Source organism: Dicentrarchus labrax, unplaced genomic scaffold, assembly GCF_905237075.1.
Source record: "Dicentrarchus labrax unplaced genomic scaffold, dlabrax2021, whole genome shotgun sequence".
In the NCBI taxonomy this organism is placed as follows: Eukaryota; Metazoa; Chordata; class Actinopteri; family Moronidae; genus Dicentrarchus; species Dicentrarchus labrax.
Window position 1 is genome coordinate 9,240,591 of NW_026136719.1, and position 18,374 is coordinate 9,258,964.

General features: G+C 39.3%; 1 protein-coding gene across 1 annotated transcript in view; it reads right to left on the minus strand.

The window, feature by feature from the left end:
- Nucleotides 1-388: 388 nt before the first annotated feature.
- The window catches only part of trip4 (thyroid hormone receptor interactor 4), a 71,096-nt gene continuing 53,110 nt past the window's right edge, over nt 389-18,374 (minus strand). Inside the window, exon 13 of the mRNA XM_051378363.1 lies at nt 389-1,381. Within this exon, the coding sequence (XP_051234323.1) occupies nt 1,317-1,381 (65 nt within the window). The 3' untranslated portion in view covers nt 389-1,316. The remainder of the gene's footprint in view (nt 1,382-18,374) is intronic.

Here is an 18,374-nt window from a genome sequence, read left to right on the forward strand (position 1 = left end):
CAATACTGATGATGTACAATCATCTTGAAGCATCTCTGTGATAAACAAGAGTGGAATTAATAGCTGAGGGGGCAGAAAGTTGCCTCCAATAATATCTAGGGAGAAATTAAGACTTTACATTGCCTGCAATTGCAAAAATAGTGATCTACAACACGTGAGGTTAATTTACGACAATCCATTTAAAAGTTATAATCCTTAAGATTTTCATCTTATCAAACCCATTTTTTTATTATAAAGAATGCATTTACATTAATTAGTTACCTCTCTATATTAGTGTGTATTGTCAGTGGTTGAGTTCCTGACCCGGATTGAAATGTCGTGCAGAGATTCAAAGGAAGGAACACAAACTGGATATCATTTGGAAGACAAGAGCCGGTGCATGCACACGTAAAGACACAAGTTATCCTTTATTGATCCCCGTAGGGAAATTCATTCTCTTACATAATCTGGTTCGAGGGGAACAGCCGGTGACAGGCATTTTGAACAGGAAACTGATTTTTGTGCCAGTACCAGAAAAGCTACAATGATTTATAAGACATCATATTTCCATTACAGCTTATACCGTACCTTTAAAGAAACCAGTGTTCACCAGGGAGCACAGACGCAGGTGAGACAACACATGCTGTATCCTTGCATCTAAAAAAAACAAAAAAACAAGGCTTTTCTAGGCGTGATGCTACATGTACGAGAGAGTAGATGAAATGCCATCCAAGAAATTTAGGTCCAATAATAAGTTCATGAGTCTGAGGGTGGTTTCTACTCCCTTGAGGCAGGATTTTACAACTCTGAAAAGTTTTCATGGCAGCAATAATTCTCTCCTCCCACTCAGTGCTTGTGAGGTAAACAACAGAATTAGCACAATGCTTTTCAGAGACTACAAGGTATGGAATGTGCACATGCATGTATTTGATTAGTCTAAACAGTGTGTTGCTGGGTGATTTTGGATTATGCACACGAGCCAGGATCAACTTTTATGCTTGACAAATTTTAATTGGAATAAGAAAAGCACAAAATGTAACCTAAAGATCATTTTATTTCTGCAAAGAATCAAATACAGACAAAGCAGACTGTAGAAATTTGTCAAAAAGATTATATATCAATGTAATGTATACTTTTAAGCAATATTCTTTATCAAAAATGCAAATGCCAGTGATTTAAAACAGAAACAGAGCTGAAACTGATAATATGTCCGCATTGATAACTCCTGATACAATGTTGGGACAACCCAATGGAGAATGTGGCAATTATTATAAAACATAATTTTCCATGTTCCCGTGAGATCAGACTGTTTTTCTTCCTCTGCTTCTCCTCTCACGTCACTCTGCAGCTGATGGGAGCAGCCCCTTCTTGGCACCCTGGTGGTAGTGACTCTCCAGCTTCCCTGCGAGAGAAAGGGGGTGAAAGGGAAGGGTGGGAGGAGAGAAAAGAGGAAGGGATGAATCAAAACACCATCAAAGGGACAGAGTGACCTTTCTGAGAGCTCAAGGCCCGCTGATTAGAGGCGGCTTCGGATAGACAGTGGAGAGAAAGAGAGACGCACAGAGAGAGAGAGCGACAGACAGAGAGATGATGAGGTAAAAGGCCAATGAGACCTTTTATTCCACGACAAAGAGCGATTAGACCACAGCCTTTGTTGGCAGCAAAATCAGGTGGCTTTTAATTCAGCATATAGACATTCAGTATAATCCATTGATAACAAAGACCACAGACAGAGAGGATGATAATGTATGCCGTTAGTAAAGAAAATAGAGAATAATAGTGAGCTACAAGCACCTTGTAAGGTTTTTAAGTCTTAAACAAATAACGTACACACAACATTACGACAACACAACTCAGTCACACACATTACTCAAAACATTCATTGAGAAATTAATTGAATGGCACTGTGGTAGTGGCAGCAAAATACATCACCATAAGATAGAACAGTGGATTGTATAAAGGTTGTTTGCTCTGAAAGGAGACAAATACTTTGTACTCTGTATTAAAACTCAATTGGAATTTTAAGGTTTTGAGTGAGGTGTTCAATGTGTTCAAAAGTTCTATGCTCTTGTGAAATTCAACCATTTGGCCTTTTTGGAGTTTGGAACAAAGAGTTTCAAATTAATAGAGGACTGGAGCTCGTCAAAATAAGGCTGATTGCGCAAGGAGCATACAAAATGGTATCGTCAGCATAAAAATGGACATTGCAATATTCAATTGGAAAATTATTATTATCTATGTATGCAGTAAATAGTAGTGGGCCTAATATTGATCCCTGTGAGACACCTTTATCAACTACCTTGATTTGAACACCCAGAACTCTAGCAGAAAGATGTGACTGTACGAGGTATAAGCAGAATTAGTAGTAACTAATAAACACTACAATCTTTTCTCAGTGCACTCCCCATTGATGTACACAAAGAATGATAATATCTGTGCATGTTTCTTAGTCTGCCAAGAATGTAACAGTCAAGGATTCTTTCATTAATACTTTTGAATTTTGTAGCCGAGCCAACTAACGGCACCTGCACGAACTTGCTGATTAGCCGACTACCGTCTCCAAACAGAAGCCTCCATTGTTCTGAGAATTTCCACGGTTATAATTTGTTGCTCGCTAATTCATGTGAACCTGAGATGAGTATGTTTACAAAGATGAAAACAGCTGAGAATCTCAACGAGGGATTTCTATTTATACATATGCTTGTAGCTATGGTGTGCAAACAAAACCCCTGCAGCCACTGACCGGAGCTGACCTCCTAATCTACTGTAACAGACACTCTTTTCTATCAACACAGCAATCCCAGTATCAACCACATTTCAAATTCCTCCATTAGAGCTCATTCTCACAAACTACGGCCTGCTGCTTTGTCCTTCTCTGTGCAGAACAACCTCTGCTTGGTTTTGATAACCGTGTTGACCCCATCCTTAACTGCAAGGCACATAATAACCCTGTGTCTTTCTGCCTAACACAGGACTCCTGCTTGTCAAACCACCACATTAGCTGGCTGTTTTCCCCTTGGCTGAGGCAGGGGAAAAAATGATACAAGTGTGACAGGCAGGGGTGGTGGTTGTCACTTGTGCTTTCTTTTCATGTTGTCACGTTATGGCTGAACTCTGTGGGTAGCAGCAGCACAAACAAGGTGTTTAGGAGAAGTGCTGTTTGCTCACCATTTCCAAGGCTGCCTGAATGGCTGTCAGTGTCTTTCTGTTCTGCCAGGAGCAAGTGCTGCTTAGGCATGGAAATACCTCTGGAATTTTTGGGTGAGTGCTGCCAAAGGTTTATCCAAGATTACTTTAATGATAAATCCAACATAACAGAAATGCATCATTCTTGCTTCCATTTGGGTGTTGTGCGAGTGAGAGCTGGAGTCAGTATTGTGGAAAATTGGCTTTGGCAGTTTTCCTTGTCATGACATAGTGACATTTCTGTGAGATGTTGTGTATCGGCATATATGGAAACAAACTGATTCAAAACAAGCAGTCACAGAATGAGCATTTAGCATAGGGCTGCACAATATGGTAAAAAAGAAATAACTCATATTGAGATTATTTTGACAGATATTGCGATATGATTCACGATTAGTGGGAATGATCATTTTATGATTACATTTTTCACTGAAAAAATTACTAAAATCATGACAATGTGACATCTATTGGGGTCTGTAGTACCAAAGAAACATGTTTTCTTACATCTGTATAACAGGATTTGTAGGCCAGGGAGTCTCTTCATAGCTACAGTACCTAATTATAATGCTGCTGTCACATATTTTACCTTCATCAAACAATTGCAGCTTCTTGCGATTTGGATAATATTTTCATTAATTGTGCAGCCCTAATTTAGCAGTTGCACTCATTTAGCCAAAATACACTGTTTACAAAATAATTTTTTTTTCTGTAGATAGGGCCTTTCACATTTTTTTTGCAACTTTTGCAGCTTGCATAGTTTCTACTACATGCTAACAAGGCTGAGCTGTAGTGAAATGGTTGCAATCTGCATCTTCACTGCTAGATACCACTGAATCCTACACACTGTTGCTTTAACAATTCACAACAAAGGGCAAAATCGTTCATGTATTTGCAGTGCTTGATTTTGATCTACCACCTCATTACAGAGTTGCAATACCATACATTGATCCCAGTAGTGCTGAGTTACTCATACCACATTATGTTAAAAAAGGTGCAGTAGCAACGATTTTCTTACATGACACTTAAAAGAAATTACCTCAAAAGCTCTACTTAGGAAGGATGCATGAATTCATGTTTTGCCCACCTGGGAGCAGAGCAACAAGCTGTAAACGCAACACTGACATATTATCACCTTATAAAGTTGTTAAACAGTTGCCTATTTACACTTCTAGCAGCCATGAGGCAACATTAGCATTATTCAAAGTCATCACCACCTGGCAAATGTAAGTTCAATATCCACTGTGTATTTGTCTTCAACTCCTGAGAGAAATATTTGGCTCTTTAGCTGCTAAATGCTCCACTATGTTCACCAGCTAGTCGCCAAACAGAGTCAGTCTGCCATTAAGTACTCGGCAGGTGGCTTACAGTCAGTTTTTAGAGCCTTTTCTCTGACAACAGCTGACTGCTGCGGCCGAAAATGCACTTTGAGAGCGGTGAGAGTGAACCAAAGCAGCTGGGGTCGGAAAAACAACACAACAAGGCATCGTTAATATAAAAATATCAATTAAATAATCTTCTTGGTTTGATGCTTTAGAGTCTTTTTAACCGATGTAGTAATCTGAGTGTAGACACTGTTAGTCTGCTTCCTCAGTGTTAAGCCTCAGAAAGAGTTAACGGTCATGCCATTTCTGTCACCATAGCAACTTGAGAGTATTTACGCTGCCTAAAGGACTGAATGTTGGAAACCACTTAGTATTTTTTCCTATGCATGAAAACTGTTTGAGAAGTGTCCGTTTGACCATTTCCTAAACTTATTAAAATACACCCTTAAGTGAAACACAATGAGATTCTGTGCAACTGGCCACAAACAACCAAGGACAACAACAACACAGAGTACAGTAAGTGGGTCTTGTTGTCACAACTGTCAGAGGGAGTACTCTGGTTGTATGAACAAGTGAGGTTCATTATATTCACCAGGAAAGTCAATCCAGCAATGTTACATATTCCATGGGTGAAGGCGACTTTTGTTAATGGCTGTGGAGCTGCTGAGCTGTCGCATTTCAGAGTAGGTGCTGCGGAGCTGAGAGAGCTGGAGGGAATGCAAGTAAACGTGGGGGAGGGGGTGAGTGAAGGAGTGGGTGGAAAAAACAGAGAGACAGCAAAAATGAGACAGAAGGGATGAGGCGAGGGAGGGGTGCTTGGAGAAAGGATACAGATAGGACAGCGGGAGAGGTAGAGAGAGGGAGAAATAGAAAGGCTGGCCCATCGATTGGCTGAGATAATTTCCCATTGATTGCTGCACTGTTTGGAGATTGCTGGAGAAAGGTTTATTGCCCACATGCTGCAGCTGGGGAGGAGGCCATAAAATAAGCACAGGTTGTCTGCAGAGGGCTAGCTTTCCATCATCAAGCCCGTAAAACACACTCCTGAACACACACTCAGCCACACAGATGCTCATACATACACTTGGATACCCTCCTTACATATTCATATATATATGACTGCATGCATACTGTTCACATTATACATCGTGGAGGACTACAGCTCATTGCTGATGGAAAGCGGCCTCGCATAATCCCTTGAAAATCCAGGGCCAGCAGTGCAAAGAGTATTTATTAGTCTGAAATACAAGTCCACTGACATCCTCTCTGACATCAATAACATGCAGGCCCATCCACTTCCTTGTAGTAATAATCACAAGAATAATTGGCTGGTTGCTGTTTCTCTTTCTGCGAGAGTAACTGACTGCCTACACACTGAAGAACAAAAAGGCAGAATTTTGTATTCTAGGTTTATTACGCAGGTGGATTGGGACCGGTGTGTAATAAAAAGATATAACAGCTACGTGTAGACACTTAAGCACATGTTGATAGACCTTCTGATGACACACTTTGACATGATGAAATTATTTCATGCCTACAAATGATGACACAGAAAAGGAAAGTTAAAAGTGGAGCACCACCAGCTCTGTGATTGAATGTAACACCTTCCACAGTATCTGTTACATTGATTCCCACTGGGCTCCCACAATAACCAATTCAGAGTCTATCACAAGTATACTGCCTGGGAGATTAAAAAGAAGTTCAGAGTGGATTTTACACGTCTGCATTTTATTGGAAAGCTCAAACGCTTTATGCTAAATGACAATAATAGCATGCAAACATGCTCACAATGACAATGCTAATATGGTTATGTTCCCCATCCTAGTTTAGCTCGTTAGTATGCAAACAATTGCTAATTAGCACTAAACTCAAAGCACAGCTGAGGTCAATGGGAATGTGATTAGCTTTGCTGGAGATAAATACAATACAATAGAGACTAAAATGCATTAAGAGTCATCCTCCGGGCACCGTGAAGGTCTGTTCAAAATTTCATGGCAATCCATCCAGTAGTTGTAGAGATATTTCAGTTCAACCGAGCGACCAACCGCGACCCCACCAGCTTGGCTAAAAAGGTCAAGTAATTTCCTACAACAGCTGGGTACTCTAGTTTTTTAACAGAGTTACTGAACAGGATAAAACAGTGTTACTATTTTCAGCGTTGGATTAATATACATTGGGTGTTCTAGTGAGTATCTGGTGTATGTTGGACCGACTCAGATTAAGGAGTCAGTGCCTGTTGTGGCTCATTGGTGTGGTTTTAATAGTTGTGGACAACAATGGAGATCTATGAAGCAGAGGACTAATCTGTATCAGACTTTGGCTACACAGGCTGTATTTGTTAGTAGGATCAATTTATTTTTCATTTAGCTCTTTTCATGTGATTTGTTTGCAGTAACAAAAGTATTGCCAGCCTTATCCTTTCACACATAACAAGAATTGAGTGTACTTATGTTAACAAAGCTGCAGCAGTCAATATGGCTAAAATGTTTCTGAGAAATCACATGTGGCAGTTGTATTTCCCATATTTTAGTAAGCACGAAACGTCCATTGGTTTTGAAGATGAAGTGAAAGGGCTCCCAGTTCATGATAAATCAAATAGGTTTTTTTTGAAAAGGCTTCAATCTGACTGCCACTGCCCCTTCTATCTTCTTTTCCTTATCTAGCCTCAGCTTAGTACACCTCTAGCTGAAGTCATTCTGCACGTGAAACCAAGCTGACAGCCTCGAGCACTGCGGGAAAGTGGATGTGTACAAAACCCTCGGTAGCCAGGGGAGAACAGCGAGAGAGGAGGGGGAAAAACTGCCTGGATTCCCATCTTGCTGTTAGTCACACCTAATTTACATTCCCTTCCTGTGCTGCCGAGCTGGTGAATTTACAAGTGGATAGAGAAGGTGCTGTTTGAGACTTGTGTTGGCATGCTGTTTGCAAGGGGTTAGGGAGAAGCATGAACCATGCTTCCCACTGCAGAGAAAACAGTCTCTCTCCATCTCTTGGTCCAAACCTCCCTGCCTGAAGCTGTTCTCACAGACACTGAGGAGCTGTAATGGCTGAGTGATTTCTCCAACCAACAGCGCGCTGTTGAACCGGTTTAGTCACGCACATGACAGTTCATCACAACTCGCTGGAGAACCAGTGTCTGACAAGTCGAGGAGATGTGGGGCAGTGAGGACATGGTGATAACTGGTTTATTATATCAGTGCTCCCAGAAATCCCATGCAACTAGAACACGGATTGTACCTGCTATCAGTTCATTATGCAAGTTCTTTATTTGAAATAATCTGTTTTATGTATAATAGCAAAGTTTGAATAAATATGTAGTCGTAGATTAATGAGATTTTAACAGATTAATTTACAGCAATTTAAAATTTCCTTTAAAAACCTGACTATTAAGTCCATTTGTAACCCTTTAAGTCTCTATAATTAGCATTCATTAGCAGTGTATAAACATTACACTGTAGCTGTAAGCAGATTAGTGTGCTACTGTATTTGTCCACAACTATAACGCCTCCTGTGCACACCAATATTGGAGGTTGGTGTACTAACAGAATGAATGAATGACAATATGGTTAAATACAGTTGTAATAATATAAAATGTATTATTGTTGACAAATACTGTACAGTAGTAAACACACAATGACCTTATGTCTTCTTACAACTACATTACTATGCATCATAAACAGTTTATTAAGTGTTACCAGCTCATTTGATGACTTGCTAATGCATTTATAGCAATCTTAATCATCTATAGTCAAATAGTATCATTAGTAGCGTTTCAGTGATTTTGCAATGGCAAAACAAATGGCCATTAAATTGGAGTGGCAGCAGCCTCAAGTCGAGTATACTATATTCTAAAACAGAACAGGGTTGGACTTTGAGACATCCTTCATGTCAGGAAATTAAAGCTGTAAAATATTTATTAGAGCTAAAGTCGAAGGTGGGTTGAGAAGCCTTCAGAAGACTTCAATAACCAGGAGAAAGAAAATAATATTTCTTGCATTTAATGGTAGCACAAAAGGTTGCTGTATTCGCTGGTGTATATTTAGTACCAGATGTACAATTCTGATTGAAAACGCTGTGTGGTGGTGAAAGGGAAAGTCTGCATTGCTGCATAACTTTCCTGGTGTTTAGAATTTGATTATATTTTCAGTCTCACTTCTCCTGCCTCTCCTCTGAAAGCAAAATGACTCAATCACTACCACAGTGGCAAAAGTAGCCAAAAAAAGAGCCTGTTTTCTTTCCAATAAGCGAGCTGACAGACTGTCAGAACAGAATGTCGTCTTTGACGTATATATTGGCCTTGCAGATTACGGAGTGAAGCTGATATTTGTAGGGTAAGACATCCTGACAAGCCAGAAAGATCTGAGTATGTTTATCCTTTAACAACTTGAGTGTTCAAGGGCCTGTAGGTAAAGACTAAACCCTCAACTGCTCACTAACTTGTTCTGGTCAACTCCCAAATGTGGATCTTTGCACATGTTTGATTGACAAGCAGGTTTTGCTCTAAATAAACTACAATTCTGTGCTCAGCAAATATGAGCCAAACTAAAATGCAAACTCAGACAGAGCGAAGTGCAGCTTGGGCAAAGTAAATGTTGTGTATATAATGGGCACCTACAGTGAAATAACCCACAGAGCTAAACAATACACAGATTGTGATTATTTCGTGGGAAAGAAGCCTGTTGGCAGTAATCAATCAAATTGTGTGAGCTTGAACTGAGAGTTAGACAATGGTGTCACACAGTATACATATTGATTACATGCTGCAGTCTCTTCTGTGTGTAAAAATAAATACATTAGCCTACATTAAATGAGACTGCGGTTCTGTTTTCAAAACTTTTGAGGACTCGGTCGATGATCATTACTGAGGTTACTGTTGACAATTTTGTCCAATTATGGTCACGTTATATTTACAGGCCACAACAGAAACTCAACGCCGGATATAATGGACCTGATGTCATGGCTCCCATCTGTAGTCACTTGGCTGTAGCAAATGTATTTGCTTCACTCTTACCACACATTTAAACTGCAAATGTACACGATAAACAACTACCAGGGGACCATCTTTTATGTACGCATTTATTTTATCCTAATTATATAGCTAATTATTTTCTTTTTCTTTATGATTTGTGTTTCCATTCTAAAAATACAATCCTTTACCTTTTATTTCATCTATCTTACATCAATGAATGTAAATTAATATGTTTTTTTTAATCTTTTATATGGATGAAAATGAGCATTGACACAATTATATACTGTATATGTATAACTTTCTGCAACTCAATAAATAAATAATAATAATAAAATAAATATTTGAAAGAATTTCCTATGGAGCTGAGCAACCAGGAAAGCTCAGCTGATGTGTGAACAGTTTAAAGCCTGTCAGCCAAAGAACGTTGGACGTCATTGACAGTCAATCAGATATCCTGGCAAGTGCAAACTGAAAGTTTATTGCATCTGTTCAGTCCGCTGGAAATATGGAATAAATGTTTCAAAAACAGCTGTGAGCTTAGTTTCGTCAGTTTAGGAAGTTAATATTCATCATAATTTTTGATTGCACGATCTTGGACTCTTAATATTTTATTCTGGGGTTATTTCTGCCCTACGCTCCCCTACAACACAATACTAAAGCTGTAAAAATACACAATCTACATGTTTGAAGCTCTGCCTGAGACTGCAGCATGTACCAAGAAGCTTCTTGCTTTAGTCATAATAAACAAAGTTGCTCACAGAGCTGAATGTGAGTTGCTGGCAAGACAATGTAACTTTTGAAAGTTGAAATAGCACCATCATTGCAAATGAAAAGTTGAACTCACAAACAGTAAAACGCGGCTCACTCAGGGGTTTTACCGCTACAGCCTTAGTTACTTGCTTGCAGTAGAGCTTTAGATGTTACTAAGCTAACATTAATGGCAGAATGTACAGAGTGATAAAAAAAGAGTCCCTCTCAATCATCACTTATGAGCCAATAGAGGCGCGTGGCGGCGTCGGCATCTGCGGAGAGCCTGCTCTGTGCCTGTATTTTCTTATGTTGCTGTGTTCGGCAGTGTAAACCTTTGGGCAGTGGGTATGTAGGCCCCAGCCAATAACAACACACAAGGGGAGAGGGTGGGACACTATAAAAACGTAGCACCAGCAGCCAGATCATAAGCACACATCCAAGAAGAAGCTACGGAAATGGCAGACACAGCGTGTGCCACTGAGCCGGGGAGATGGGGTCAAATTTGAATGCTGTGTTTAAAAAAAATCACAAATCGACAAATGCTACTCATTCTGCTTTAAAGGGCTAATGAGCACTCAAATGTACTTAAATTATTGGCCCAAAATGGTAACAAGTAAAATTGACTACAGGGGAATCTTTGTTATTATATTTTATTATTGACGTTCAGTTTTAATTTTTGATTTAAAAGGTACAATGTGTCGGGATTTGATCTAACGGTATAATTGCAGACTGGAACTTCGTTGCTTAAACCTCCCCTTCCAAGCGCAAAGGAGAAACTATGGTGGCCGCAAAACACACAAAAAAAACACAACCTATTTAGAGCCAGTGGTTTGGTTTGTTCCTTCTGGATCACTGTAGAAACATGGCGGTTCAACATGGTGGCCTTCAGCGACATGCAGGGTCTGTAGATAAAAACGTCTCCTTTTAAGGTAACAAAAACATAATGATTATTGATTTTAGGTAATAATACACTAATGAAAACATACCTATGAATATTATATTCCATTTCTACCAATCGATCCTCGTAACTGTTACACACTGGACCTTTAACGCATCTTTTGGTGGTAAGTGCACACACAGAATGACAAATTGTTTTGAACAAGTTATGTAAGGAAGCAGAAAGAAGAAATTCTTTGATTTTACAGTTTTGCTTGGAGTTCACTCGCATACCAATTCCTGTTGAATACAAATGAATGAGCAGATGGATCTTCCTTCTGGAAGCCATGTGTTACATGTCCTACTCTGTCACAGCACCATTGATGCCTGACCCTTTCTTTTGAAGAATGCTGTTAGTTAAAGATAAACCAGTTTAAAAGCAACACTGGCCCTGGCTTTTTTCAAGCACAATTACTGGGAGACCTGTAATGACGGAGCAAGGTCTATCCATTACTGATCCGTTCCCTAACAGAGAGAGCAGGTTTCCCCTGTGGCAGTGAGTGATTCTTGAAAACAGGTCCAGAGCCTCACAGCTTATCAATCACTGCTCTAACAATACGCTGGATGGGCGCTGCAGAACAGTTTGTTATTGAGAGGACTGGAGCATCAGGGGAAATAATTCACATATTATAACACATTCCGTTTAATTCTCTCCAGATATTTTGTAAATAAAGCTCTGGATTTGACTAAAATAGTTTTGGGAATTTTCAGAACAATTTAATTCAGATCTTTCATCACTTCGTGTTGCATTTTGGAGAGAATTTTATTGAGGCTGTATGTGGTGTGAAAGAAAGCACATGTTTCTGTTATTTGTGCCTTTCAAGTAGATTTTACTGCCACCAGGTTCTGATTTTCATTCACAAGCGGCAAAAACAGAGAAGTCAACTGGAGACAACATGAGCGCTACAGATGAAAATGAAATCAGTTCTGTGCACTGTGCCACATCTTGTTGAAAGAATAAATATATTGTAGGATCAGGGGCAGGAACTCTCTGTGTTTTATGGATCTATTTAGCATTTCCCCACAGAACTGTGTCTGAGCATTAATGTTTTCCTTTGTCCTGACTAGGATCCCAGTGAATAAAAAGACTCTAGGCTGTTGCTTAAACAAATTGAATTTCTAATTCACTTACTGGATCAAAATATTCTGGCTTTACGCTCTACTAGAGAGACACAGTTAGGACTTTATCTAAACCAGTCCTGATTCTGATTTGCCTTAATGTTTCCAAGACTTGTCAATCAATGTAATAGAGAAAAAGCTTGTGACACTTTGGATTTGAACGCCCTGTGTTACACAGAATAGGAAGCTATATTTCTGATGTATTAAAATAGCAATATTATTGTTTTGATTGTACATTTCTCCATATAGCTTATATAAGACTGTGAATATGGTTAAATCTTTACTGGTTGAACTGAGTTTAACCAAGAATACAATAATGTAATAATGAACTCAGAGATGTCTCAAAAAGATCCAGTGAACATAACAGTGTTTAAATTTTCCCTATATCACTACAATCCATCATGTATTATTCATGGAGGCTAGACCACTCAGAATAATTCAGAAACCATACTGGACTCTCAAAAATCCAGTTTTAACCAATTTGAATATAACAAGAAATCTATCTGGTTATCAGTTACATGCAACTTTATAACAGTGATTTCTTTTTTTAAGAAACACTGTCGAGGTAAGTTGTTCCAAAGATGTGAATGTTAATGACTACACAATCATTAAAACAGTTTAACCTGGTTGCCAAACTCACATTAGTGAGATTATTCATTGCACTTCTTTCATATGAAAGCCGAACATCACGCTATTATAAAAACACCGTACAATTTTGGCTGCAACTCAAAAGATAATTCGAGAAAAATGAGACTCATCAATCATTTAAGCAAATGCCTAAAAACTACATATGTTTATGTTCAAGAGACAATGCCTTGTACCAATTGTAGGAATCCTTACTCTCTGTCCATTGGGAGCGAAGGAGGGACTAGTGTGATGTTGTTAGACATCAGACTTTGACATATAAGAAGAAACGTTGTTTGCTACCCGTGAGTGTATAGACAGTCAAAGCTGGTCAATGATTGTTGTCAACTGCAGTCAACGATCGCTCCTTAACCTCTTCCGAGTTGTTATTTGCCTAAACCTAATCAAACCTTCACCACAGTAGTGTCAAATTAGAAAATACTTTGTTTTTGCAACAGTTATTTGTTAAAGTTTAGGAAGGTACTTACAAATGATATGGTGATTCCACATGGCGGACTCCATTGGAGGCAACCCGCAGTGTGGGTAGATGAAAAACATCTCATTTTAAGGTAACAAAAAAAACCACAATTCCTATATTCAGGTGATAACACACAAATGCAAACTTGCCTATGAATATTGTATTCCATTTATGCCAATAGATCCTCCTAAATGTTACACACTGGACCTATAATTTAGACACCAAAGTACAAACAAGTAAAATACTCAGTTATGATGTTTGTTGATAGCTACATAGATACATCCAGAAGATGTTCTTTTCTCCTTTAACATTAGTTTCTATCCCATATTCTTGTAAGAACATGTTGTCACCAAAACCCCAATATAAGCAGATACTCACTCCCGATACAAACTCTGAAAGCCCCTGTAACTGCATGTTGTTAAACAGCTGTTGAATCTCACCAATTAGAACAGGAGAGTTTTCATTTAACAGAATTATACAAACAACTGCTAATTACACCGAGATAAGAATGTTAATCCAACAGAGTGAAACCAGAACTGACTGTGTGGAAATGCGTCAAAGGCAACTGGATTCACTGTTGAGCACTTGGTTTTTGAAATGTAACTCTTTTGAGTTTTTTGTTTTCATTAAAGGAGCAATAAAATCGGACCCGACACAATTAGTGAAATAACAGATTGGCCGACTGACAGAAAATGTATGTATTTTGATCACAGATTAATCATTTACGTCTTTTTTTTAAAGCAGAATTGCCAAAAATGCTTTCCAAAATACTGGGAAAATGAAATCTTTATTCACACAAGTGATAAAAAACAAACCTACTGTGACTACAATTACACGTCCTTTATGCTTAATTATGGACAAGTTGGGTGTAATGTCTGTAGTGTTAGCTTTTTATTCCTGCTTCAACACTACATCTCCATTTCTTAGAATTCCATTTACAATTCATCCTCGAGAGACAAGAAAACCTCTTGTCAGGCTACACACACTCGGGCGCAGAGGGCTTTAAAAAGCTACTTAAATCCTCAGTAGCCACAATGTCAAAGGGACAAAATATAAAGTGTAGCCGGCTTTTTTTACAGCCGCGATGGGACTCTGAAAAGGTGAATACAGCCGTGTTATTAAAAAGGGTCCTTATAAAGCGGCCTTGGCCACATCTAATTAGAATGTAAATGTAGTGTGGGCTGGGGATGGATCACACAGGATAGACATTGGCATTTAGATTATGCTGAGACTAGATTACTGATGACACTGTGTGTTGGTGAGATAGCCTTTTTGAGAGCAGCATGGCAACTGACTAATTGTGTTTCACCACTAGCAATGTAGGCCGTTGCTGTTCTATCGCTGGTAATTAACAAGCGGGGAGGGAGAGGTACATTGTTGCGTGTGCACAATACAAACAACACCAAGACTAAAAAACACACACATGCAAGAGTATTGCACACACTCAGGGCAATCTTACACCTCTTGCACCTTGTACTAGATTGAAAGAATGCACTAAGCCTAGTCTTGAAGCTGCTCAGTAGAAATCCTCTCACCTCCATAGAATTCCTCAGTGAGGGCATATGCCATGAACACAGCAGCTAAGACCAAACAAAAAAACCAAAGACAGAATGGAGACAGCGGAGAGAGAAGGAGAAGTAGTGGTGGGGGGAGAACAGAGAGCAAGGGAAGAACAGAGAGGGAGGGTGAGTGCAGAAAGAGGGAGAGAGCAGAATGGAATAAATTGAAGCTGATCTGGTGCTCTGCATTCTGAGGAGGCTGGATTTGCATATCTGTGCAGCGGTGCAGAGGGAGAAATGTGTCGGTGCTGACAGCAAGCTGAATATCTTAAACCTCCGCTGACACCCCTGCAGGCACTCTCTCCTCGCATACACTGATACACAGTGGAAGGAACACACTCACACACACACACACACACGCTAACACACACACGCTAGACTTAAGGTCAGGAGATGGGAAGCTTTGTGCATTGCTTTGTTCCTGCACAGTGATGTACAGTAGCGCTTGTTGTTTAGCAGTCAGCTCAAGTACAAGACCCATCTCGGGGGAAAGGACCCAGTGAGGCAGACCATTCTCTGATGCGACATAACTATTAATATGTGTGTATATTTATATGTATTTATATGTATATACATTTCTACCTTATTGCATGTAGTAGCTTGAGTTATAAATATTGTATATTACATTTGGACTCAACAGCTACACGTACAGTCGCACTTCAAACACTGGGCAATGAGCCATTTGAGAATCAGACTCTGTTCTATTGGTGGCAGCTACACCTATTAAAATCAATTTAGAGCAAAGCTAACAACCTTTTTTTTGTTTTTAGGGAAATATGTGGCAAAATAACAGCAAGAAAACCAATAATCTATTATAAATTTGATTATACAGTGTAAATACGATACCTTAAATCTAATGTAGGAATGCATGTGCAACAATATGTATAATTAATGATCAACAAACAAATTATTGTTGGAAAAGTCTTTTAGAGAATTTCTCTGTCAAAAGGTTAAGTAGTTCAACATTTTGGGGAATACGCTTATTTCTCCAATTTGTATGCTAAGCTAATTGACCTCTGTGGTATTGATTCAAATTCTAAACATTCCTTTACAGAAAGCTGCAATTTTGGACATTGCACTCTGTGGAAACAATATACTATAATTAAGTCAGCAGTGGAAACTTGGCATTCAGAGAGTACCTCTCTGTTAACAGCGTACAATAATGGTGGACCACTGTGAATCCAACCAAGCTTTCATTTATGGATTTCTTTGCTGACTGATTGTGATTTATCTAACCAACTGCAGCAACTGAGAACAACAGCAACAAACAGAGAGGCAACTGAACACAGAGGACAATAGATTCTCATTATTGATTTTGCAGCACTCTCAGAAAGAAAATGACAGATATGTTAATGCACCTTGCTGAATAATTTAGTAAACACTGATACCGGAATAGTTCTTGGGAATGTGCACAAATGTACAGTACATGTGCGGTGCATTTGACATTTCTGTGCATTTCAATATGAATATTACTTTCTGCAGGGTCCTTTCATAGGATTATATGACTTCTACACAAAGCTAGCATTAGGTCTGCTCCACGTCTTTCAAATATTTAAGATCCTCAGTGGGTGAGTAGAACAAAACCTCTGCCTCACATGTCTCAGACAAGACGTGTGAAGGGGATGAATTCTTGTTTTTGACAGTCAAATCCAAAGACGTTATACTTTGCCAGACTATCTTCATGCTGTTTATCATAAAAGCCCAGAGAGGGATTTAATTTGGCAAGTTGTGTTCTTGCATTGGAATCAACAAGAATCGGGAAGAGAACACATTTTATTTGCCTGACATTGTCTAATAGCCACCATCATTTCTGATTAATCTTACACTGCTCGAGGATTTATCTATCTGTGTGCTCCATGTGGTGTTGTACAGCTCAATAGGGAGAGAAGAGCACAAACACTGCCAGGGTTAGTGCCTCCACTCCCACTGCACATAATTCTTACTACTTTGGATGAAAGCCTGCGCCAAATGGTGTGTTTCTGTGTGGGTGAGGGTAGCAGTTCTGACAAAAATAATAACAGCTGGGCCTTTTAAAGTGACCAACCTTGTTTTTCATAGTTTTCTACAAATGCTTTAGCACCAAGTTTGTTCTCATTTTAGGTTCCTGCTAAGGTGCTGGAGCGCCCATGGCTAACATTATGACCAGCAAATATCAGAGGAACCTCTTGGGTCTGGTTAAGTAGCTCATTAAGCTCAAGGTTAAGTTAGCTCAAGGTTATGTTTGGGTCTCTACAGGCTGGCTGTCTGTAGAGTGAGAGGAAGAAAAATGCTGATGGGCCTGTCAAATGTCAAAATGTATCCTGTCTACTGATGGGTGAGAAATAGTGAAGGAGAATGTGAATTTGTGAGAAATACTGCATGTATGACAAAGTGTATATAGTTGTTACTGTGTGTGAGTATGTTGGGGAGGGGGTGAGTGGAAGCAAAGGCAGCAGTAATACAGTGGACTTGGTCCTTTGGCATGCCAGAGGCACGATGACATTGATCCAGCAAACCTCTCTCCATCACTCTCCCTGACAGAGGTAACTGGATTGTTCATAAAAATGGAAATTGAGCCATGTTATTTTCATGCGCACAGGCAGACACTCGGCACACAGCCGGATTCATCCAAAAATAAATGTACCTGCACATAGGGGTGCACAAATAAGGTGTGCAGCTCGACAGAAAAGCTTGTGCATATATATATATATATATATATATATATATATAACGATTCATTAACATTATGGCGAAGAGGACTTCCAACAGTTGAGGGAAACCTATAGTGTTGTTCGAACATAAATGTACATATACAAACATTTCCTCCACCAGTGCAACCCTCTGTTGTTCAGGCAAAGAAACACTTCAAACAGATGCAGAGCAAATAAACAGAGGCAGCTGGGGGGAAGGGGACACAGGGTGAAGGAAGCAAAGCCCTTTCCTGATTAACAGTTTGCTGTCACGTGCATTATAATAGTCGGAGAGGCTAACATTTCAATAGAGCATGGGTGGCTGTGGAGGTGGGTGGGGTTGATAATTACGGCAAATATGCCACAACATGCAATTAGATCTCCTATATGCATCGTTTGTTAGCTTAGCAGTGTTCTGTGTCACACGCTAATTACCCACAACCACTGTAGGCATGTGACAAATGCTTGCTGCACAGACACAGAGTGTGCTAAAGCCCTTTCATCATTATTTCAAAAGCTGTGGCAGGCATGGGTTACATGTTCATGTTTATTTTATCGGAAAGTTATAGCAGATGAGTTTCTTTGTAGAAATCATCAGAACATTGTGAATTAGTTCAATGCTCTGCTGCTTTTTTTTTTTTTTTACTGTTTTATCAATGTGGACAAACTTGGAAATCATCATCTCTAAAAATAGCTTGATACTTAATCAATTTAGCTCACCCACTGTTTGTCTCCTTCAGCAATGAAGCAGGCTTAGCTGTACAGCAGCAGATGCTATTGATT